Source organism: Atractosteus spatula, chromosome 4 (genome assembly GCF_055471065.1).
Source record: "Atractosteus spatula isolate fAtrSpa1 chromosome 4, fAtrSpa1.hap1, whole genome shotgun sequence".
In the NCBI taxonomy this organism is placed as follows: domain Eukaryota; kingdom Metazoa; phylum Chordata; class Actinopteri; order Semionotiformes; family Lepisosteidae; genus Atractosteus; species Atractosteus spatula.
The window spans coordinates 54,225,959-54,250,643 of NC_142709.1; the positions used below are offsets into that span (position 1 = coordinate 54,225,959).

The 24,685-nt window shown below is 42.6% G+C and overlaps 1 protein-coding gene and 3 non-coding genes across 5 annotated transcripts; all 4 read left to right on the plus strand.

Moving 5' to 3' along the window:
- The first annotated feature begins 3,399 nt into the window (after positions 1-3,399).
- Positions 3,400-24,239, plus strand: atg16l1 (autophagy related 16 like 1). Of its 2 annotated transcripts, XM_088913955.1 has the most exons (20): positions 3,400-3,500; positions 4,748-4,865; positions 5,227-5,320; positions 5,489-5,594; positions 5,714-5,787; positions 7,113-7,364; positions 7,841-7,906; positions 9,763-9,849; positions 10,667-10,726; positions 11,044-11,091; positions 11,593-11,695; positions 12,243-12,348; positions 13,263-13,333; positions 15,055-15,126; positions 16,165-16,285; positions 17,492-17,597; positions 18,511-18,660; positions 19,337-19,384; positions 19,560-19,661; positions 20,358-24,239. In XM_088913955.1, exons 2-20 carry the CDS (start codon positions 4,754-4,756, stop codon positions 20,449-20,451), a joined length of 1,872 nt encoding a protein of 623 aa, XP_088770081.1. In that variant the 5' UTR covers positions 3,400-3,500; positions 4,748-4,753; the 3' UTR covers positions 20,452-24,239. The 2 variants fall into 2 exon arrangements, with proteins under 2 accessions (XP_088770081.1, XP_088770082.1); XM_088913956.1 differs by lacking the exon at positions 11,044-11,091.
- Positions 11,731-11,998, plus strand: LOC148836578 (small Cajal body-specific RNA 6). The gene has a single exon (XR_016091032.1).
- Positions 12,580-12,844, plus strand: LOC148836579 (small Cajal body-specific RNA 6). The gene has a single exon (XR_016091031.1).
- Positions 15,720-15,986, plus strand: LOC148836580 (small Cajal body-specific RNA 6). Its single transcript, XR_016091030.1, has one exon.
- Positions 24,240-24,685: the final 446 nt, after the last annotated feature.

The following is a 24,685-nucleotide window of genomic DNA, read 5'->3' on the forward strand; positions in this document are numbered from 1 at the left end:
GTAATAATACATATAAGAAATATTTGTAATCCCCATTGTATCCATCCTTGTTGTTCTTTTTGGAATGCAATGTTTGAAAATATAAATTGGAAATTAGTTTGGATAACTCCTGCTAGATATTGTATTACAAATAAAGATATATCGTTTAAAATTGTTCATAAGTATTTTCCAGTTACATTAGTGCTCTCTAAATTTAAGCATGAGCAGGATGATATGTGTGTTTTTTGTCGGGCTGAAGGGGAATCTTTGGTGCATTTATTTCTGATCCTCTGGTTGTATTTGTATTTGTAAATTCTTTACACGTCTAATAAAAAAATTAAAAAAGGGGACGGAGACTACCGCGTTGAACACCTATTACAGTGTAGTGCCCCCTTGTGGTCAATATGTACGGTAGACTATATCATTGCACATACTGTAATTCAAGCAATCAGGATGTATAGTTACAAAATCAACATCAAATCAAATCAAAGTTTATTGATCAAATGCACAACAATACAGCGTGCAGCAGTAGTTGCTGGCAATGAAATGTCTTTTCCGCGAGCTCACAAAATCACAAGAATCACAGAAATCACAAAATTGAGGTTATGAAAATAATTTTACATAATAATAGATGTAATAGAAATTGAATAAAACTCAATATGAGTAGAGATGCTATGTGTCCATGGTGTATGCAATATATACAAGTAGTGCAGTTATGCTGAATACAGTGAAAACTGTATGTCCATGTAGCCATTACAGGTGATTTGCTAAAGGAGCTGCAGGTTGGCTATTTAGCAGTCTTATTACCTGGAGGTAGAAGCTGTTCCGTAGTCTGTTGTACTTGGACTGAATGCTTTGGTACCGTTTACCGGACGGTAGGAGGGAAAACAGTTTGTGACTGGGATGACTGGGGTCCTTGAGAATGGACCTGGCCTTCTTCAGACATCTAGCTGAGTAGATATCCTGGATGTTTGGTAGCTCACAGCCGGTAATGAGCTGCGCTGCCTTCACCACCCTCTGCAGTACTTTGCGATCTTGGGCGGAGCAGTTCCCATACCAGGCAGTGATGCAGCCAGTCAGGATGCTCTCAATAGTGCACCTGTAGAAGTTGGCCTGGATAGGTGACGGCGTGCCAAACCTCTCTAGCCTACGGAGAAAGAATAGGCGCTGCCATGCTGTTTTGACCACGGTGTTGGTGCGGTGGGTCCAGGTTAAGTCCTCTGAGATGTTAACTCCCAGGAACTTAAAACTGCTGACCCTCTCCACTGCAGTCCCACTGATGTAGATAGGTGTGTGATCTCCTCTCTGGTGTTTTCTATAGTCCACAATCATCTCCTTAGTCTTACTGATGTTCAGGGAGAGGTTGTTCTCCTGGCACCATGCTGCCAGGGTTTCAACCTCCTCCCTGTATACAGACTCTCTCAACGGTGCAAAATTGAAGAAAACAATGCCTAATCTACATCAACACATCGACAGGCGTTATATCTTTTTTTTTAACTGCTGGGATGGAAGACTTCTGATGAAAGTCCTTCATTTCAATAATTCTATGAGTGACTGTGTCTTTCGGGGGGGCAGCAGGTCGAGCTGTTCAGCAGCTTTTCCTCCACACATAATAGTGTGGGGCTTACCTGCTTTAGCAATCCGCAAGCTTGCATTTTTCCACGTTTCCGTTTTTATTTCAGTGTTTATTTTAAGTTTTTATTTCATGTGCATGGGAGAGAAACACAGAGACGCTCTGTGTATTTTTCTCAAATTAACTTAGAACAGCTTTCCTGTGCTCACAAGATTACCAGCGTTCGTAGCACGCATTTCTATGCATTCCTGTGTTTACAACGTTGGCATTGTTCCAAAATCACGCACATTCTCCTACCTCCCTATTTGCTGGAGATACAGTAGCTGTTTTAAATACAATTGGTCACTTGCGTCTGTAGCACGCATTCCTATAGAGTGGTATAGAATTACAGAGTATCTCTTGTGTCCACTGAAGTATTAGCGCGCACTGTATCGTAGTACGTAGGCTGCGTATTCGACACGTATAAAAATACAAAATATGAAAACCTGTCCCGATTTTTCAGCGCACACAACACAGTTCCAGGGTCATTTGGCGTACCACCTGGCGGCACGCCGCGTACCACAGTTTGAGAACCACTGAACTAATTGATTTCATACTGTATGCTTCATCACTCCAGGACAGCCTTGAAACACTGACCGCCCTTCAACACACACATAGGTGTATGTGCGTGAGTCACAATGGTTGTATTTTTCATGAAATAACAGTAACACTAGTGAACGCAAAGTCTTAAACTGAAGAAGCAGTGCAGGTGAAAGGAAGTGTGTGCATCCTATAGAACACCCTTCAGAATCCTTTGGCATGAAAAGAGCTTTAAAATGTAAAAGATTATCACTCTTAAAATCAATACGCACTACATCAGTGGCTCTCAGTCTTGATCCTACAATACCCCTATCTGTGCACCAGATGACACTTTATTCTGTAGTCCGACCTTGGTTTTAATGCACTCTGGTACAGTGATTCTCAAAGGATAATTTATTTTTAGTTTATATTTAAGGCCTTGGTTTCTGGAAATGGTTCCAGCTCCCCTGTATTGGATGAAGAGGTTAGAAAATGGATAGATGTATTTGAGATTTTATTTCACATTTTTCTTCAGCTCCCAAAAAGCTGAATGAGATGTGTAATCTTTGTTAATGATCTTTTGCACTGCTTTTATTCAGGTGTGTGAGCTAACCAATTGAACTTGAGCAGAAGGATAATCTGACTGTGAATGAGTCTGATAAGTGTCACTTCCACTGGTTCATCACCATTTGGTCAACTGTTAACAGCTGTTTAGTCAGAATTTGGAACAAGCTGAGAAGAGACTACATGGGGGGGAGGGGGTATTTTTAACAAGTCTCTTTTGCTGAAAATGTCTAAACGAGCAAGCAGATCAGTTATTGGTGCCAAGTGGTACTAGTGATTAAGAGTCTTTATTATGCTTGAGGGTGACTTTTTGTTTTTACAGCGGCAGTTGGTGTGTAGACGAAGAACGAAGGAAAATAACGACAAACAACAAACCGCATACATATTTGTATGAAGGGTTTTGTTGGCGCAAAAAAACAGATACAAGGCTTCCCAGGACCAAAATTGAACAACTGAAGCACTGAACAATTTTAATCGCCCATCATTCAGTCGTTTAAGATTTTTTGTATCACTTTGTAGAATGGTTTTACAAGTTATAGCAATCTTTTTCTAGTTGTGTATATTATTGTTTTAAGCGTTGGAGGGGGAACTCGGCCTCGCTTTACTAACGCGTTCAATTAGCTAGAGCCCACGTCTCGCGATAAAATCCGAGAATCTCCTCCTGCGTGGCAAAATGACACGGAAAAGGAAGACGCCTCAGTGATGCATTTTTTCCGCGACAGCTGCTCAGGTAGGACCCTGCCGGGGGAGAGGCTGTAGAGCGAGAGCCAAGATGGCGGAAGGAGGAGGGAAGGCAGTCTAAGATAAATCGCCGTCCGAAAAATAGGTACTGTAATTTTTATGCTTGGCTGCGGTACTGATTTGGTATCGCAGCGCTGCCTTCTTTAGCGCCGCACAATTGATACGTATGGATAAACACACGTATATGTATTGGCGTTTTGAGAAATAATGGCAGCAGTACTGGAGAAATGCGTTGTGCCGTGAAGCGACTTTTCAGATAAGCGCTGTTTATTCGATTCATGTGATAAGTAGAGGGTCATGCTTATTTTCTTAATGCAGCTCCTTCTAACGTTCTATTAATAGAAGGATTGAATAAGACTGAAACATCGTGCTAACGATTGCACATGTTGTTGAAATGCGTACTTAACTAGTAGATGGTGACCTTACATTTTTTTTCCCCAGTTAAATTGAAAGTGATCTGTGTAGGGTACCTGGCAGTCGGAAATGAAGCAATCTCGATTTATGGCGGTCTACAATTTTAGAAAGCGTGGAATAACTTTCCTCCTCTCTGGGGAAAAAAAATGCAGAGAACGCAAAGTAAAAAGTGCACATTGCCTGGTGCTTTAGCAATCTGTTGAAACGTACGTTTTAATACTTTCTTTCCGTGTTCATTATCCGTACCAAAAGTCTTTTATCGTCTGAGCTGGGTCTTAAACGTTTGATTGAACCGTGTTTTAAATGTCCCTGAAATTGGCTTTGTCCTCTCGGTGAAGCCTGTTTTGAACGGACGGAGACCTTGGTATTAAATGTACGACTGGCTCTTGCCCTTATTGCAGTTGAGTAGTTTTACGATAATATCAGCTATCTCGCCGCACACGCCGTAGTCCTCGAGTAAACGTGTAGTTGAAGTGAGTAAATCGGAAGCCTGTCGCTTTTGAGCTGCTGACTGTGGCCGCGACCGCTGACGCTGGCCGTGCCTGATGTTCAAAAGCCCCAGTAGTTCTGGGCGTGGAGCCGGCGGGGTGATCTTCTGACTAGGGCACCAGCTCACTCTTTCTCTTGACCTCTTTCTTTCACCTCATGGTGGTCAATTCAAGACCGAGGTCCTCCTGGCCTCCTTTTTACCCCATGCCTTTTGCGACAGACTTGCCTCCGTTCCGTAAGGGTTTATGTGAAGAAGAAATGTGTAGAGGCACACCAACCCTGTCCTTATCGGCAGCGAGTAACACGGGGTAATGGAGGCGGCCGTTTATAACGGCGTGTTAAAATACACACTCGTAATGTTATAGCTATAAAGGAGAGGGCTCCACACAGTTTGGAAATGGCGTGTTCACCGACGGGTGCTGTGTGCAGGTGAAGATGTCCGGGGTCCGGTTTCGGGCTGAATGCAGCTGGAAGAGGCACATCGCCGAGCAGCTGAAGCACAGAGACCGCGTCCAGAGACAGGCCTTCGAGGAGATCATCCAGCAGTGTGAGTCATTGCGCGCCCCACACCCGGTCGGGGGGCTCCGATTCTCGGTTTCAAGGACTTGTATAACGACACCTTGTAAGTCTTGAGCTGCTGCTTTGTTTTTAAGGTAAATAAGTCGCTTTTGCATTGGTAAACCTATGTGCTAGCGCATAAGTTTTAATATTCAAGCGCTCCATTTATTTTGCCTTTTTATGCAGGTTGTCTACACTGGGGCTGGTTTTCTGAGACAGCTGTGCAAATGCTCAGATGTGCGATTAGGTTGCTTGTTGTGTCCAACATTTTCCTCACCGAAGACAATCGTGGTTTTTTAAAAATACTGCCATTTTACGTAGGAAATTTTCCTTCCTTTTTTTTCTCACAGATAACAGACTACTTGAGAAAGCGGACTTGCAAGCTGTTCTTGCAGAAAGACGCCAGACTGAGAAATACGATATCCAGAACAGACATGACCTGAGGTATTGAAGTCTCTGCACTTAAGCTGTAAATGATCATGTACTTGTCCTCTTACTATGTTTATCGTGTTGTGTGGTTTTTAAATACTTCACTAAAACCCTACATGTGAGTGTTGAGAAGATGAATTGTATCATAGAGCTATAGGAGAGCTCACTGCCTGTGGTTTGCAGCCCAGGGGCGGATGGGGGACGAAGTGAGACCCTGGTCCAGGAAATGTCCCAGATCCGAATCAAACACCAGGAGGAGCTGACTGAGCTGCACAAGAAGCGCGGCGAGGTCAGTGCGCTTCTCTGGCCGGCCGTTAAAAGAATCAGGATGTTTTGTGCATCTGTCTCTGTCACTGAAATCTTCGGGTGGATTTTAATCTCATGTGGCATTTTTCATTCCTGCTACAGCTGGCCCAAAATGTTATAGAACTGAATAACCAAATGCAACAGAAGGATAAGGAGATCCAAGCCAATGAGGCAAAGTGAGTATCAGTGGCCAGTCCTGTGGACTCTGTAGGTCTGGTTTACATTGTGCTAGGATGTTCTAGTCCTTGCCTTGTTCTGAAATTCTGACAGTAGTAATGATCTCTGCTCTTTAATTTTATTATTCATATTGATTGCTTTGGTGTCAAATGTAAAGCTCTATTTTTTCCTGGCCTTTTTTGTATCAAGGGTGGTAGTTGTGACAGGTTATCACCCAAGTTAATGTCTGGAACATTAAAATTGGAGGTCTGCTTGCCACTGACATGGCTAAAAAGGAAAGGTGTTGTTCCTCATTTTGCACTTCAGTCTGCTTCTCTGTGCTGTGAGGGAGAAATCCAATACATCCAAAAAATCTGAATACCTGATAACCTATGAAAAAGCTTCAGCCGTATTGCATTGAGGAGTAAAGTCGCCTAATCTGCTGGACTGCATTTGATCTGGTCCATGGTCCTGTATTGATTAGATTTTTTTTTTCCCCAGTTCTTTAGATTTTCTATATCAGTGATTAGAAATGAAAAATAGTTCTAGATGTCAATTGTAGAACAAAGGCCAGATGCAGGTTGATGCAAAGGTTGACTAAAAATGACCTGTCTACCTTTTATGGAACTACCTTAAGCATGGTAGGTTTAGCATGACTGTTTTGGTGTCCTGTGGCCATGGCTGGTAAAAGAGTCTAGGGTTCATTCTTCCTGAAAAAAGGCAAAGAGTATTTTTTTCAGATGAGGGGTTAAGGCTCTGACCCGGAAGGCAATAGGTTCAAAGGCCAGGTGAAACTCTGCTTTTGTACCCTTGAGCAAAGTCCTTCACTCCATTTACTCCAGGTAAATGCCCTGCTGTTTGAAGGGGGTACTCATGTAAGTTGCTTTGACTAAAAGCGTCCACCATATTAATAATACCAGGATCATGAATACTTATTTTCTGTTGACCATTCTAGGAATGAGGTATTTAAGTGTTGGCACTTGTTGCTGAAAATTACCTACCCATATTCAATTATTTATTTTATAAAAACTCAAGTCAGTTTTTGCTCCTGCTACTGGCAGAAAGCTCTAACAAGTGTGTGCCTGTTAAGAGCCCTTGGACCACATGGGGCCTTGCATGTGGTTTTGAAAGAACCCAAGCAGTTTTCTCATAACCCATCTGGTTGGCCAGATCTTTTGTTATATGCTCATGCTTGCAACTATTGATGTATTTAGTTTGAGAGCCTTTGCGGGTAAAGCGCTAATGAGTAGTTCTCAAATATTAATCAGAGTGTCCAAAGGCTGAGATTGTGTATTTGAGTTGCTCTTGCCTCATGGCTCACTAGACTCTCTCTCTGGCCCGGCAGGATGCTGGAGTACCAGCAGCAGATCGCCCAGCTGGAGGGGGAGTGCCGGGAGCTGAGGAGCAGCCTGCAGGACCTGGAGCGGGCCAATCAGACCCTAAAGGACGAGTACGACGCCCTGCAGATCACCTTCAGCGCCCTGGAGGAGAAGCTGCGCCGCACCACGGAGGAGAACCAGGAGCTCATCTCCCGCTGGATGGCCGAGAAGGCGCAGGAGGCCAACCGGCTCAACGCCGAGAACGAGAAGGACTGCAGGTCAGTTAGGGCTCTTCCCCCGGCCTCTCCAGCCAGCCAAAAGCTCACTTCCAGGCAGCTGTGTCATATTGATCCGAGAGGGAGGGACTTGTCATAAAATGCAACAGAGTAGCAATAATGGCGTTTTAGCTTCTTGCATCCTGGCCTTGTGTGATATAATTAGAACATGGAGGCTAAGTATATCCGTTACAGAAGTGTTTTGGGAAACATGAGTAATTCTCCTGTTTGGTAATTTTGAACCTTTTTTTCTGTAATAGTGTGGTATAGTCACAGCTCGCAGTAAAGTGTCTTGGATTCTTAAAATGCCTGAAAGTTATAGAATCGTGGACGGCAGGCTTCTTGCCTTTTGAGCGGAAATAAACCTGCATCAAAGGAGGTCCTTTCTTGTAATATTCACCACCCAACCACTAGTGGAGAGTGAGTAATCTGCTGAAGTAGGCGGGTTTAGTTTATTGCAATGTAACTTTCATTTCCAGGCGCAGACAAGCCAAACTGCAGAAGGAGCTCGCAGATGCAGCGAAGGAGCCTCTGCCCATAGATCCGTGAGTTGATGTTTTTCCAGAGTCCTTGGTGCAAGCTAGGCTTCCCTGAATCCAATTTAGTCGGAATAGGCTTTCTTCTCCTACACAAAACCGTGGAGAACAGTTGGAGTGAAATTAAAATGAGTTCTGGAATACTCTTTTCTCCTTTTGAAGATAAGAGTTTGGTTTCCCTTCTCTAGGCTTAAAGGAAAGGATAGTGACCCAAGCCAGAATGAGTAAGAATTCCTTTCATTACTGTAGACAAAGTTAATACTACACAGAAGGTTAAGATATCATTTCGCATCTGGTCCACCATTCAAAATCTCTCGGCAGTGTCATGGTGTACTGGGCATATGTGCTTCTCATCACTTAAAGTGGCATTAGACAATGACTGCTTGAAGAAATTGTATCATGTGTCAATCAAAAATTGGTAATGGACAAAGCAATTACAAAGTGAAATTACAATGAGCAAAGTGAATCACAAGAAATCAAAAGAATGGGAAAAAGACAAGAAGTGCAAGAAATGAATGGAATGTATGTTCTTGCTTTGGTAAAGCAAGATCTAGTTTAAATCAAGTCTTGTAATGCAGCTGAGTTATACTACCCTTCTGCAAAAAGAATGCGGCACAGCAGGTTTAATACTTGAACTAGCTGCATATGCCTGGCTCCGCAAGAAGCATGCGTTTTACGTTTAAGATTTGGAACAAAGGTCTTCCCATTTTAAGTGAGAACAGTTTTTGGCAGTATTTTCTTCATTCTATTAGTGTCCTTATATATATAGAGATGTTCTGGTGGCTTCCTCTCATTTGTAAATATTAAGCTGTTCTTGTGATTTTTCTTTTTTTGTGTATCATGTTAAAATCCACCTGCAGAGCTGGGGTGGAGATCTTGTTACAAAGAATCAGTTCAAAACTATGCAGATTTTTTAAATGGTTTGTGTGCATGCAACTCTAGCCCTGTGAAAACCTAAGCCAATGTTCCAGCTGGTCAGGGAGTAGAAGGTTGCTGATGGCCCATTTTCAGGCTGTTTGATCCTGAAAGGCTTTTTAATCTGTTGCTATTATAGGAGAGCTGCACTGCAATAATGTAGAGCCAACAAAAACAAATTGGGTTTTGTTCCGTTAATATACATTATACAATCAAATATTTCTAAAGTTTCAAATTCAGGGCAGATGTTTTTGCTACTAAATCATTGTGCAGTTACAAGTATTTAACTTGTAACAGTGGGGTTAGAGTTTAACTTCCCTGTAAAATTGGCATGTTTATGTAATTTCTCTTTCTGAAGTGATGCCGTACTTGCCACAATTGTATCTCCATATCCCTGAATGTGTACTAATTATTGTATAATTAGCAAAGACATAAGAAATCCAAAGTGAGATTTTATACCATATAGTTAAGCCAAATACAAATTGTTCACAACCAAATGATGCATTTTTCTCAGCTAAAAACATTGAGCAGTAGTTTAATTTGCAATGAAACGCACTTCACTGCCAGCAGTTTAATTAACAGTCAAGCTTTCCGACACTTATAGCACACAAGTTAAAAATGAGGTGGAAAATAAAAGCTAAGACTGCAGTTGAAATATTTGCAGTTTTAACACCTAACCACCTCAACCAGTGGCTGAGATCCAGTCCTAACTCCAGCAGCTGTTTGCTCCACCCTTCCCTTTCAGTTCCTAGAGAAGGATCTACCTTCCCTCACATCTTTTTAGCTTCTGACCATGAGCAGGCCAGCAGTCAGAAGGCAACGCCAGCCGGACACTGAGTGAGGTGGGGGGGGGGTGGTTAGCTGAACCATCTACAATGACGGGGCACTACTGCAGGAGCCGGGGGTGGGGGCAGTGCAGGCGCAGGTGTGATCTTGTTCCCCATCCACAGAGATGATGATATTGAGGTGCTACCAGAGGAGGCTGCAGAGCAGGCAGGGGACACCTCACCCACCAGAGGAGCCTGCCGTACACCCAGGTAGGATCTATGGGAGTTTGAGGGCTTGGATTGTGGGTGCTGGACCTCAGAGCATCTGGAGTCAATGTGGAGTATGAAAGCCCATCTATCCTCACCGATTCAGAATTGCCCTTCTGAGGCTTTGTGTTATGCTGCATGTCCTAATTCTTTGCTTTGGGTTGTTTAAGTTTTCCCTAAAATGGATTCCTAACAATTCCTAAAGAGTCCTATATGAGCAGGGGGTCGATCTTCACTTTGCCTTAGATACTGGGTTATCTGAATGGATCATAATGGTCCCTTTATCTGTGGATCATGTGCCGGTCTTACATGATCTCTGTGCCATTTAGAGCAACTGTGCTGTATATTTGAGGTTATTTCAGTGTGCTAAAATGTAGAGCAGCTCATTGTATTTTAAATACAGCTTTCCACGGTTCTCCAGTTTAATTCAAATTTTGATGTTCTCAGTTAAGGGTTGTGGGGAGGAAGGCTCCTAGACTGATCTAAAGACAGACCCCTTTGTCGGAGGTTGGGATTGACCCTATAGCTTGGGGGCTCATGGTTCAAACTAGGCCCAGTGTTAGAAGGAGGAGCTGTTCCCGTTGTTGCTTGCATTTAGCAGAAAGGGGCTGTCTGTTATTTGCTCAGCACTAGAGTTCTGCTGCTTGTGTTACGGGTTCACAGTACAGGACAGATCAGGTCAGCATGGAATTGCATCAGCTGTCTGATCTACAAATAAATGTCCGTTGATGAAAATAGTGCACCTACTTTTGTGATTCTTCCTCTTAATTGAGAATTTTTCAGTTTTCTCAGCCTGTTCTTTGTCACCTCGTTTTTCCAGTAAGCGAAACTCCCAGCAACCACCCGGAGGTCTTCTGGACTCCATTTCTAATATCTTTGGGTAGGTGGGCATGTTTCTGTGCCAGTTGTTCTGTAATTGGCAAGAGGTGTGCTGTTATGCATTGCAGTGATACAGTTTGTTCTTTCTTTCCATGCCTTGCTGTGTCCTGTCCTGACTTCCTGTGTCTTCAACCCAACTCTCTCTCCACCTGGACTCTCCCGTCTTCGGCTTCAATTTGACGTCTGTGTCCTCAACTTCATTTCCTTTTATTGCTTTTTGTTAATGTAACTGTACAACTTCAACGGTCCCTCCTGCCCCCAACCTCTTGAATGTTCTTTCTGTTGGAACATGGGGTTGATTCTCTGTCTGCACTGCAGCCTGTCTGAGTCTCCAATTCTAGGGCACCATATTTCTGATCGTTCCAGGTGAAGCTTAGGAAAAATTACATGGCTGGGAGGTTTGATGCCAGGCACCATTATTGCACAAATATTTCAGTTTGAAAGTATGATGTGGTTAACACAGCAGATTCCACTGATAGTTTTAAAGAGTCAAGTGATTTTGCTTGAAGTTTAAAACCCTTTAATGGTAGGGATTTGTACACCTTCTAAAAATGAGTAAATATTCAGTCTAGTCAGTTCAAAGATACTTCTAAAGCAAAATACTATTTTCCATAAGTTGCTTATATTCTGATAGTGTACTATCAAGGTAAAACTAAGATCTGAAACTGTCAAATGCTGGTTAAGTATGATCTGAAATTATGCAGAGTGACTGGCAACTCAATTGCTGTAACGTGAGAAACAAGCACAAAGAAAACTGCATAAGGAAGATTTCACAGGGATTTAAGGAGCGATTAATTTTTACTGGGTAATTCTTTACATTTTGAAATCTGGGTTTTGTGATCCTTACGTTGATTTCTGCTTACCCAGGCGTCGCAGTTTGAACTCCTTCGGCAGCTCTCCGGAAAATGCCGAGACGCACCCTGGGGTGTGCATGGAAGTACGGGTTCCCACCACAGCGCTTCATGTCTTTGTGAGTGTTTGCCACAGTTCTGTGACCACTCCAGAGGTCTGTGATGTGAAGTAAAAGGTCTGATGCCCACTGTCCTGTCCCAGCAACCCTTTGGCTCCCAGAAGCCCCTGCTCTTCTCCCACCATGCTCTAGATATGCATGTTGAGCACAGGTGCTTCTGACAGCCTGGATGTCTTCTTGACCATTTCACCCGGAGACCATGGTGTTGGACACATGAATGACATCCAACACCTCAAAGCATTAAGGAGCTTTTGGGTCTGTTGTGAGGACTGGAGCCTGATCTCAAGTTTTCAAGCTGAGACCTTTTTTCAAGTTGTCAGACATGACAAAACCCTTAGCAAAACTGTTACTTAAGATGCTCTAACAATTTAGTGCTTATTTTAACTGAGGATTTTTATCCATTATATACAAAATATTTTCTGGGGGTAAGAAATCCTTTTTATCGCTCTTTTATTGGGTGACATTCCGCTTGGCGCATGTAGCCATTTGTGCTTCAGTGGTGGGGCAGAAATGCACGTGATGGGTTTGTTCTGTGATCTGTGTCCAGGATGCTCATGATGGGGAGGTGAATGCAGTGAGGTTCAGTCCAGGGTCCCGGCTGATGGCCACAGGAGGGATGGACCGCAAGGTGAAGCTGTGGGAGGTCATCTCAGGTACAGCCCATTTACTGGGTGTTTCTACTTCTAGACAAGACGAGAGTCTGCCTCCTCCTGTGACATTTAAACATTACTTTTGATACGTTTTCCTTTGTTGGTTTTGCTACATCTGATTCTGTGAAAATAGTGGGTCATTGTGGAATTTGTTCCTCCTGGGAGCAACCAAGGTGGTCAAACCTGAATGACATCAACCCAGACAGCTTTTCAATTGAGTTGAGCGCGCAAGGAGGTCAGTGATGTGAAGTAAAAGGTCTGATGCTCACTGTCCATCCCAGCAGCCCTTGGGCTCCCAGGAGCCCCTGCTCTTCTCCTGTCATGCTCTAGTTGTGCATGTTGGGTCCAGGGGCTTCTGACAGCTTGGATAACCTTTCGACACGCGTCTCCAAGAGACCAAGGAGTCACGGTGATGGAGATCCAACACGGCCAGCTTTTAAGGAGTGTCGGGGGCTGGGATTGGCGTTGGAGCCTGATCTCAAGTTTTCAAGCTGAGACCTTCGTTTAGAAAATGTACTCAAAACAGAACCTCACTCTTTGTTTTAATACGTTACTTGAAAAATCCACAGCAATGTGCAGGAAGTCTTGGCATACTTAAAGTACTCATCAGTCAAAGTGTAATTCTGGATGTGAGAATTAAAGATGGAAAAGTAATTACTCAGTAGGACTTCACTTATTTTCTCCATCTATAAATGAGAAAAATGCAAACTTGTTGTGTGTGAGTGCACTCATGTTAAAGGTTGCTTATGAAGATTTACTACTATTAAAGGAATTGTTTCTTGGGGGGGAAAAAAGTGAATTGTAAGGATTTATTGTAATTGCCGACTGCTTAGCCATTTGGCAAACGGGTTTTCCAAAAGATAAAGGAAATCTTGAGTTTTGTGTGGAGCAAAGACTTAATGCCTGTCTCTTTCTAGGTCGCTGTGAGCTAAAAGGAACTCTGACAGGAAGTAATGCTGGCATAACGAGCATTGAGTTTGACAGTGCGGTGAGTATGTCCTGGTCTACAGTGCTCATGGGGGAGTTAGGTGGGTAAGTATTAGTGATGTTCAGTGAGCTGAGCTGGGGGCTAAATGTTTGTAGTTGGTATGGGGTGTGTATTCCTCTACATTGAGAATTACATCTTCCTGAAAGACTATCTGGAAAATTACCTGTGAAGTTGGACAGCCCTGGGTATTGTGCTGAGTGGCAGGCCAGAAGTTGCTTTTCTTGTGGCAATTATGTTACAAAAGTTGCTTAAAGTGTGGTGTGCAGTTTTCTTGGGGTGAAGTGGGTAGTATTGGGCATCTCTCTCTTCCTCAAGCCAATTTTCAGTTCCTAATAACCAAGATTTAAAGCCTCAACCCCTGTTGTACCGTATCTTCTAAACCGGTCACTTCCTAAATTCCGAGTCCACTGAAACTGCCTGGATTTTGAAACGCCAAGCAGAGAGGATGTGCGATTGCTCATGGCTAGATTTCATTATTGGTCTGCATCAGGTGGTGCTCGCAGGATGCGATTATAAGGCTCTGTATCAATGGTACCAGGAGGCATGTGTATAACAGGGCTAACTGCGTTGAGTAACATTGCTGTAGTGAGACAACCCCTTGAAACCTAGGTGGTGCAGAACACCTGGTCTTGTCGCAGTGGAGCTCGCCACTGCCCAGGGAGTGACCGTGCTAGAATCCCAGCAGGGGCTGAGCTGGGCTTCAGTTCAGGCTATCGTTGATTTCTTAACACCAGCAATGATTGCACTTTGACCTCTGAAGAAGGTGATTTTGGGTTTGAGATTGAAATTTGGGAACTGTAGTTCTCCATGGCTAGATACCAAAGGCAAAGTGTGAAAGAATTGTCCATGTTTAATTTTTGGCAATTAAGTCTCATCTTGCAGTCTGGCCAATACGTAAAGCATTTTCTGCCACACTGGTGTACCTCATCTTTTTGAAAAGATGTCTACTGTAGATTTGGAAAAGGCACTGCGCCACCATGTCACCCCACATTTATCGTTGCCGAGTTGTGACCCTGGGTTCAATTCTGGACCTCGGCTGTTATCTGGTGGAATTTGTATATTGTCCACACGTGCTCAGATTGCCTTTCATAGTGAAAACTGTTAGGTACATTGGCTCCTGGAAAAACTGGCCCTGGTGTATGTGCTTGTCCGTCTGCCCTGGGATGGACTGGCATCCTAACCAGGGTGTATTTCTGCCTTGTGCCAGTTGCTTGCTGGGATAGGCTCCGGCTTCCCTATGGACCTGCATTGTAAGAAGTGCTTAGAATATGGATGGATAGGTTTTCACAACTTAAATGATCTGGTTAAAGGCAAGGGAGAAATGTTAAGATTAGTCTGTTCAATTGGTTTAAAACCTATGTTGGTCTTAAATCGGATTGCCTGCATGCGTTCACGTAATAAAACGTGCAGTTTTAGAAGCTGAACTAGCCAACTGAAGGAAGTAAAGTGCTATTCTGTAACTGAAGTGGGTTTTTTGTTTCGGTCACTCTGTGGTCCTATTTCTGCCTGTGCAGAAGGCTGCTATAGAGGAGAGCACGTTGAATAGGAAGGCTTACCGCTATAACTGCCTGCAGTGATGGGGATTCACACTCAGCTGTGAGGTGTTCACAGCCACTATGACGCGTGACATAGTTCTTGTTTTTTTTTTTATTCTCTTCACTAAAGAGAAGCTTGTTGATGCAGCTATTCTGAACGTGACCCTTTGTTCCTCTGTAACTCAGGGTTCGTACCTGCTCGCTGCCTCCAATGACTTCGCCAGCAGGATTTGGACAGTGGATGACCAGCGCCTACGAGTAGGTACCAGTGCACAGTGCCCAGTTCCCACTTTGCTATCTTCCCGTGGGCTAGGGCAGGACTGCTCCCTCTCCTGAGAGAGTGGGATATATTTTAAAGACCATTAAAATTAAAATATTCATTAATAAATTATTCAGACGGACTTTTGCTGGGTTGCATTTGGCACCTGTGCCCATTAATTAGCTTTCTTGTAGTCTGTTCCCATGTCTCTTTTTAGTACTCTCATAAATGTGGGTCATTTATTAAATGTGTGAAGACTGATTTTTACTGGATGATGCACTTATGACCAACAAGAGCAACACGTGTTTATTATTTGTAGAATGAGGAATTTTAAGGTAAATTGTAAAAGAGCAACAGCAGACGTACAGCCACACAATTATGGAAATACTGCATTTAGGTATGAGTGTGACATGAATAAGCATTCATTTGGCAGGTAAATCCTATTGAATCTGCCTGAGTTTTTGATTCCATAGGGATCGTATTCCATTTGTACTTTGCTTGAATGCTAAAAGCAGATTGTAGCATTTCCTAAAGAAGACTTCTCTTTTTATCATATCCATCTTGAAGCCCTTGTTGTGGTAGGGCACCATGAGGTCAGTGATGTGAAGTAAAAGGTCTGATGCTCACTGCCATCCCAGCAGCCCTTTGACTCCCAGAAGCCCCTGCTCTTCTCCCATCATGCTCTAGTTGTGCGTGTTGGGTCCAGGGGCTCCTGACAGCCTGGATGACCTTTTGATCCGTGTCTCCGAGAGACCATGGGGTCACGGCAGTGAAGGACATCTGACAGAGCCAGCTTTCAAGGAGTGGCAGGTGCAGGGATTGGCACTGGTGCCTGATCTCAAGTTTTCAAGCTGAGACCTTCATTTAGTGAAACATTTGCTTTAGATACAAATTCTAAAAAAAGTCCCGATTAAGGAGTGTTTCATATTGTGTATGCTTATCTTATGATTTCATCTGCTTTGGCTGAATTCAATAGGTTAGTCATGTGTGAAATTGGACACCAGAGCTCTTTAACCACATGTGCTTTGTTCCTCTAGCACACTCTCACAGGACACAGTGGAAAGGTGCTGTCTGCCCGCTTCCTACTGGACAATGCGCGCATCGTTTCAGGGAGCTATGACAGGACACTTAAACTCTGGGATCTGCGCAGCAAAGTCTGTAAGAACGAAAGCACTGCACCTACAGTAGTACAGGCGGACACGGGAGATCCCTTGGAATGGGTTTACATTACAATACATACAATAAGCCACTAGCCAGTGTGGTATCTAGTTGTCTTTCGTGTTGGAGCAGGATGTTCTGAGCTCCTTTTGGAGCGTCAGTCTCTGATAATTATTCTGATTCATTTACCTTGCATTCTGTAACTGTACTATGTGCTGACTGCAGTTTAAGCTTTAAGTAGGAGTTTAGTCATCTGGACTGTGCTCTGTTAATTTAGTTTTTTCAGTCCAAACATCAAGTTCTATTTGTTGTATAATCCTGAAAGCTTAAAACAAATCTGACCTATGGTGTTAATGTATCATAAGGCACCTAAATTGTCAAAGAGGTGCCTTATTATACATTGATACAGTATTTGCCTTAACTTTTTAAACTCTCGTGATTTTGCTCAAATGAGTTTTATTTATAGTGGCTTTGCTAAATGAACTGTATATACTCGCATGTGGAGCTGCAGGTAAACTGTCACATTTGAACAAGACCATCTACTGTTCAAGTGCTCTTGCTAATTTTGATACTCTACTGCTGTTTAGTAATCATTGGTGCAAAGAAGTTATTAAAATCAGGGTAACACTTCTGCATTTTTATTGCACATCATTCTTCTGCGAAACCTTATGCCATGAAAATGCTAAAAGGGTAACTGCAGTGCCAATTTCTCTACCCAGTAACATTCTTTGACAAAAAATACAAATTTTAAATTCACAAAAAAATGAACACTAAGTTTCCGTGTTGTAAACTCGCATTCAAGTTCCCATGAATTGCTACATAATGTGGCCCTTCCTGCTCACTAGTCACTGTAATGACTATTGTAATGCAATGTCAGTTCTAATGTGATCTACATGCAGCGTTAACAGGAAGTATTTGTTGGCAAAACAATCTAGAAATGAAAGCAATATTTTTATTGGGCTAAAAGATGTATTCACAAGTTTGATTGTTTACAATGTACTAGTGCATTTTACATTTGTAGTATGAAATACACTCATTAGTGATCATTCTTTCCAACCCCAAAATATAAATAGTATTGCAGTTCCACTTTTAAATATGGCATGCACTTTTGTACCCACCTCCATTACCCTTTCTTTAATGCCACTTGTGTTTATGACCGTAGGCTACTGGGGTTGTTTTTCTAAATGTGTTGTCTTTGACCCGCAGGTATAAAAACAGTCTTCGCAGGGTCCAGCTGCAACGATATCGTCTGCACTGAGCAGTGCGTCATGAGTGGCCACTTTGACAAGAAAGTGCGCTATTGGGACATCAGGTGAGTCCTTGCCAGCTCCGTCAATCAGTTGTGTGAGGTTATTGCCACCTCATTGCCTGGCCTTGACCAGGCCCAGCTGTGCTTAGCTTTCTGTGCTGGGATGGGAGATTTGTTACTAAAACAGGTTGCAGCTGTAATTAGTGTTGGCAGACTAGTAGGGGGTGCTCTTCCTTTAGAGCAAGTTTGCGAACCAGTACTGCCTTATAGTGACCATATACAGTGTGCAGTAGGAGGTGCCCTTGTAGGACAAGATGTTAAACTGAGGTCATGACTGCTGGGTCATCAAAGTTTCCCTGCTGCCGTTTCTCAGAGTGGGAGTGAACTGGTCGTTTTAAGCTCATTGGAATTGATCCTTGTCAATTCCATGGTGAGCTTAAAACGATCTAGCCTCCCTAAAGTCCTCATTTCACTTGACAAAGCAATTTCCCTGCCTGATTCTCTGTTTTATAGAGCTGGGGGGGGCTGATGTGGGTTTCCTTTTGGGGTTTAGAGGACAAGGTTTGTGCAAGAAATTATTTAATCCTTACCCATCTGTATATTTTGAGGATGGATCTGAAATGGTTTAGGATTAGGTGGTATTGCCATTGAAGTATTTCTAAAATTCACTTTCCCTTGGTGTTCAGTGAACATTACAGGACAAGGTTGCAGATCTACCTAGTGCTCACCAATAAATTGAACTGAACTTGAACAGAGCATTGATAAGGTAGCACATCAGACAAGACAATTTTATTGAGAAAAAGTGTCATCAGATCTTTCAGAAAAATTTGTCCTTTGTTTTTCTTAATAGGCTCTGTAGTCTTTTTTTTGTACTTGTACGGTGTTCAAATTAAGAGCCTTGGCAGGATGAACTAAACCCCCACTTCTGCAGAAACGTGCAATGTGAATTGTATGTTGTTTTTGCTGGCGCTCCCAGGGCGGAGAGCATTGTGCGCGAGCTGGAGCTGCACGGCAGAGTCACTTCCCTGGATTTGAATGCTGAGAGGACGGAGCTGCTCGCCTGCTCCCGCGATGACCTCATCAAGATTATTGACCTGCGGACCAATACGGTGCGCCAGACCTTCAGGTGAGGCAGCTAGCGGGCTGAGTAGATGCCGTCAGAGATGGCACTTGAGCTATAGGAACCCATCCTCGGCTCCTCATATCTAGAATAGTTCCCTGAGCCCTAGCACCTCTCGCCTCAATGGCTCCTGAAGTGCCTTACATACTTGATCCACCACTGTAGTGCAGGGGCGTTATGTACCAGTAGCCTCACTAAATTAGCATATGGAGTGAAGTAAGAAATTCTCATCGGTTGAATTAACATTGTAGAAGCCCACCTACCACAACACAGTATTCTAATATTACCATACTGGGACATTGGGGAACTTTTAGTCAAGTATATAAGCTAATTGTTCCACCAGAGGCTATTTAAATGACCATCTTGTTCATTACCTTTTTTGTAAATCCAAAAAAGGAAAATTAAGTATTGAAAAATTTAAAATCTGTTTAGAAAGCGGTTTCCTTTTTACAGATTTTTTTCCCTCCACTCAGTTACAGTTTGGCTTTCCAAAGCCAAAATGGATCAGAAAATCGCTGGTGTTCATTTGGGTATGAGTTGAATAAGACTTCACAAACGGCTTTATCAAGCTGGTGGCAAGTTCTACCTGTGCCTTCGGGTGATGGGATGTGGGGGCAGTTAAACAGGCAGCCAAAAGACAATGGCAAAGGTGAATATCCCAAAAATTTATTTTCCTTCCCAGTGTTCAAGGATTCAAGTGTGGCTCCGACTGGACAAGAGTAACTTTTAGGTAAGAAAAGAATGTTTTAATTTCCTATAGCCTTAAGCAAACTTCTGTTATTTGCTGTGGACTATCTGTGTTCCTGGTCCTGTTGCTGAAGTCAGAAGCGAGTCTGTTTCCTGATTAACAGTCATGGAGCAGGTGTGTAGAGACCTCAGTGTTAATGCCGTGCTGTCTTCTCCAGCCCCGATGGGAGCTATATCGCCGCAGGCTCTGCTGACGGCACCTTGTATGTGTGGAATGTGTTGACGGGCAAATTGGACCGGACACTAGGCAAGCACCACAGGTGAGTCCGTCTCTGACCAAGCTGTTAATTGGTTTGTAGCAGTTTTCCTAATGGAAAAACAGTAGAATTTGACTATCTTTGGTAAACGGTGGGTGAAACTAGCCCTTGGTATGTATTTAATCCCTGATGAAAATGGGGGGGGGGGGGGGGGGGGGAGACGAGTTTGGCATTTTAATTTTTTTACTTGTATGATAAATGCATTCCTTTAGAAAGAGAAGCACATGGGACTAGGGATCGGACTTATTTTGTTTGCGCGTCTTGGACCACTGCTTGGGAGGCTTTGTAGCAGTCAGGGTTTTTGTTGGGCGAGTCTGAAACAAGATCCCCTGCCCTGTTGAAGCAGAAAGCCTCACTTGTTTCAAGAAAGTCCTGTTTTTTTTAGATCCTGGGATCTAGTAAAAGTTTGCTTTTACTAGGTAAGGGGTGTGACTGATGGACTAACTAGAACTAAACTATTCAATACAATAGGCTGTTATCTTAATCTGTTTACCCTTCAGAAATCTTTGTTACAGGTCTGTGATCAGCCTCCATAACTTTACAATTCTTAAGTTGGAAGAAAAAAAATGGAACGCTGAACATCTAGGATTTGTTAGTTGAGTTGAGAACTGTGGATGAGTTCAATATTTCAGTTTATGCACTATCTGTTCCATCCTTGTTTTGTTGTGCTAATTATAATAGCTTGTGTTTGTATTGTAGCTCCACTATCAATGCCGTGGCCTGGTCGCCCTCTGGAGCGTATGTGGTCAGTGTGGAAAAGGGAAGCAAGGCTGTGTTGTGGTCGGACCTGTGACTGGCTGATGGACTGACCAGCCAACTCCTCTGGAGTGCAGCTTTGTCAGAGACTGGGCTGTGCAGGGCACGGGACTGCAGGAGATAGGACTGCCTCGGACAGCCGATCTCACCAGACCCTCTTGAAGATTCCCCTGATCGTTATCCTGGAGTTCCAGTTCAGAATTTCCAATGTCAGACTTGGCCTGCAGTATGGCGATGTGATGGAGTGTTTTCTTTTCGTACAGCAAGAATCGGTTACCATTCCTTGGAGTTTGAAATTGTTTAAATCTTTTAAACTTGTTCCCTGATCAGAAGAGCATCGCCATCAACGGTTAGTTTTTGGACTTATTGGAGACTGGTTGGCCATTAGCCGTACCTTAGGTTGAAAAGCCAATAGCAGATAGACTTTTCAATGTAAGAAAGTAATTGCATATTTTGTCAATTTGCATGCTTGAACAGCAGGAACAAAGTCGTCTCAAAAGCATCTTCCAACAATTTTGTTTAAACAATCCAGGGTCTACAGAAAGGTGGTCTAAATAGGAAAAAGGTACCAGAATGTAAATGTGCCTCAGTGACTATAGCCAACACAATGTTGCTGATGTCTGACATCTTTAACTATGTGTTTTGTGACCACACAGAGGAAATTCCCTCAAGTTAACCTGTTCTCTGAATCCCTCTCAAAACAAAGTATACCAGGCCCTTTTCAAAAGGCTGGATGTGAAGGTTGTGGGGTAAAATTATCTGTACACAATACGGGTTTTCTGGAGGTACTGACACAAAGGAGAGGAAGCGGCTTAAAGACCTGTAACTTCTCACATCCGATTGCTCAGAGCAGCTTTTCAGAACCAGTTCTCTTGTCAGAAGTGACATGCAAGTTTTATTAGTGAGCTTTCTTTTTATTTAACCAAGCTTTATCCTTTTATGAAGCCCCTGTATCTAAAGAGGAAAGTGTGCAGGTTAAAGAAAATGAGCACTTAATAGTAAGCCTGTTATCTCCAATGTTTATTTCTTAATGTGGACAACCACTCAAAGTGCAATTTCTGAATTTAGTTGCTTCAATTTGGATTTTTTTTTTGTTAAAGCAGGGAAGGAATGAGTGGCTTTTCTCGGATAAGTCTAGATTCCCTTGCACCTGTTCAGAGGGGGTTCTCTTGTAGTTCTTGGTTTTGATCACAAGGTGGCAGTGTATGCCAGTCCAGAGAAGCTGGTTATTCAGAGATGGTTGTTTAGTTGGAACTTTGTATGAAGATGCAACAAGGGTGAGTCTGTAACAGAGCTGGTTCAGGTCATTATGTAAAGATGTATGTAGACAGCTGGTTTTATGTAATTGACTATTAATGACTCCCCCACCAAATGAAAATAATACAAGAGTTACTGGTTGTGCTTTTCTTTAAGTGCTGTGTGTTTACACTTAATATGGAAACCAGGCTAAGAGGGTTTGATTTGGTGTTGTCATCCAGTCAGTACTGATTGGAGTTGTCTAAAAAGGTAACCCACAGCATTCCATTGTTAAATAATGCATTTTGTTCAGTTCTGACTCATTGTTTGAAGACAAATGTCCCCTGAGCATTGAAGTCTTTGTACCACATAATGCCCAAAATCAGTAAAGCAAGCAGTCATGTTTCTGTCCTTTAACTGCACCAAGCAGTTTTATTGATTTTAAAAAATGTGCTATCAATGAGTGTTTTGAGCTCTGGTAGTTTATGGATTTTATAGTAAAGAATCATGTTCAGACATTACCTGGCTTTAGACGTGTTCTAGGCATCTTTACATTTCAGAAAAATGTATGTCCTATCTCTAAACACCAGTATTTGTATAGGTCTGAATTTGACTGCTAGGCAAAAATTGAGGATCACTAGATTTTTGCTTAACATAGAGATTTCTGGCCTCTTGTCCTGTTTTTCTGATGGTATTGTTCCGATTGCAGCTTAATCTTTGCATTGCATCCTAATACTCTGGTTCTGCAGGTGTCAAAGTATTCCACAGTGCAGAAGTCTTTTTCTGTGGTGTACGATACTGAGGAAATGTACACGATGCCTTCTGTTAGCTGCTAAACCACTTCTGAAGTACTGCATCTGTAGTACATCGAGAAACTACTTCACATCCACAGTGCTGTCTTATGAAGAAAAACGCATCCTTTAAATGGCTAGGTTGGAATGATGCCTACCTTTTGTAGGCAGCCATAAAGAAAGCGGTTAGAAGAGATTAAATGGTAAGATCTGTGTGGCACTACATTTTTTTTTTACCAAATGTTTTTTAACCACTGTTAAAATGAGTTCCAATGCTGAGGCATGCAATTTGGAATTGTTTTTTTTTAAACCAGTTGCTATTTTTTTTTATCCATGGCCTCAAGATCTGTGTGTACTAGATCTCTTCTAAGGAGGGTTGTGAGCCGTGTGTGCTGTCATTGAGTTCAGCTGTTCAGATACTCCCAGTAGTTCTTGAACTATCGCTGGAGCCCAGGGGTGTTGTTCAGCTAGTCACAGCAGCTTTAGAAGGTGTTAGTGTAGAACTCCAGTTTAGTTTGTGGTGTTGAATATAATGCATTGTAGCTTTCCAGTTCAAGGAATTATAGAAGCCTTAACTTTTGTCTGGCTGGCTTTTTGAATGGACAGTGGATTCAGGTTCAATCACAAAGGCAGTAGATGATAGGAAGTGATACCCCTCTTGTTTGATTTGCTTGATAAACCCTTGTCTTGTCTACCCAGTTTTTTTAAACAGTCCAGAGTGCTAGCTGGAATAGCTTTATTCAGGGTAACTGTAACTCTGAAAAGAAGCACATCCTGTTTTTCCATGTTTTTTGCATTTTCATTCCAGTTACTGTAAAGGTCATCCCTCAATGTCCGTTGTTGACCCCCTGGTATGTCTCAACTACTTAAACTCCAATTTCTACTACTTGGTAAACTCATGTCACGTGCATGCTTGTCTGAAAACAAGGTGTATAAACCCAATGTAGATGTTAAAGTGAACCATTGCAATGGGTGGGACTCCTGTCGGGACTCTCTCCTTTACAAACTTTTCTTGCTTTTCTAGAACTCATGTTATGGTGGGGAAAGTGTTGACTGCCCTTGGCCTTCTCAATCACTAGCACGTGTTTAATTTTTCCTTTCAGAAGTATGGCCACAGGAAGTTTGTGAAAGGTGTTTCCTTTTTAAACATGCACCTTTGTACACATCCCCTGTAGTCAATGAACAGTCTGACACTTAGCCAGAGTTAATCTAGTAGCCAGTTACCCCACTTACTGCACAGCCCCCTTTTCCCCATCTGAAATTGGGAAAGGCATCTTTCATCACTGAAGATCCCGGGCGAAGTCCTAAATCCTAAATACAGCACTCTGGTTCATAAGCGTCAATCCTGCATGTGTTTTATATCTTTGAATCAACATGGGTTTAAATTTGGACAAATCAGTTTGGTCATTTCTTACGTAAATAGAAGTGAAAGGCACGGCTTGTGACCCTTTAGAAAGTGACTGGACCCCCATTTCCAAAATGGGCGTGTATAGCAGTCATCTCGAAGTAAAGTGCAATATGTAATGATTGGTCATCCGCGGGAAGATTTCTTTTCTTGATGTGGGCCTTTGTAATGGGTAAAAGTCCATGTAAAAAGCTGAAGTCTGCTGCCCATTGGGCTGTCAGATGGGGTCTCCCTCTCTGAGCTGCCTCCGAGTCAGTGTCCCTGTCTAAGGCCAATAACACTCGTGGTTTGGTTGCACTTTATTTGAAAATGTATTTGCATTAAAGAAATGTGTATTCTCTGGTTTGCTTCACTGTAAATAAATATTGCATATACTCTTTAAGTTAAACTAAACCTGCCTGCTGTGTTTTTTTTCCATCTTACTTGATCATGGTCTTGCCTAGCGATGCCAGCATGCCCCTTATACCTTTGCAGAAAATTAACTTTGTACAGGGAAGCTTAAACAATTATTTGGATTTGTAAATAAAGGATACAACTGAGCTGTTTTAGTCTTGCTACATAAAAGGGGGAGTTCTTAGTGCCTGGTTCAGCCTGAAAGCAATATGCATCTGAAAACTAAGGATCTGGAGATTAAGCCTTCCATTCTAAAATGATTTAATCGCTTAATGTCACCCCTGCAGCTGAGCACAGCAGAGCAAACTGCTGACTCGTGGCACAGAGGATTAAAGCCAGGATACATGCTTCTAGAACCTTTTTTTTTCTCGTCTCATCAGCCCAGACCATTATACATTTAGGCCTGTGAGTACTGTTATTTTGTGACCACTATTTTTTGCTTGTCG

Coding starts and splice junctions, on each gene's coding strand:
- atg16l1 (XM_088913955.1), top strand. CDS start 4,754: ATGTCCGGGGTCCGGTTTCGGGCTGAATGCAGCTGGAAGAGGCACATC. Junction 7,907..9,762: donor GAGCCTCTGCCCATAGATCC/GTGAGTTGATGT, acceptor CCCCATCCACAG/AGATGATGATATTGAGGTGC. Junction 16,286..17,491: donor GGATCTGCGCAGCAAAGTCT/GTAAGAACGAAA, acceptor TTTGACCCGCAG/GTATAAAAACAGTCTTCGCA.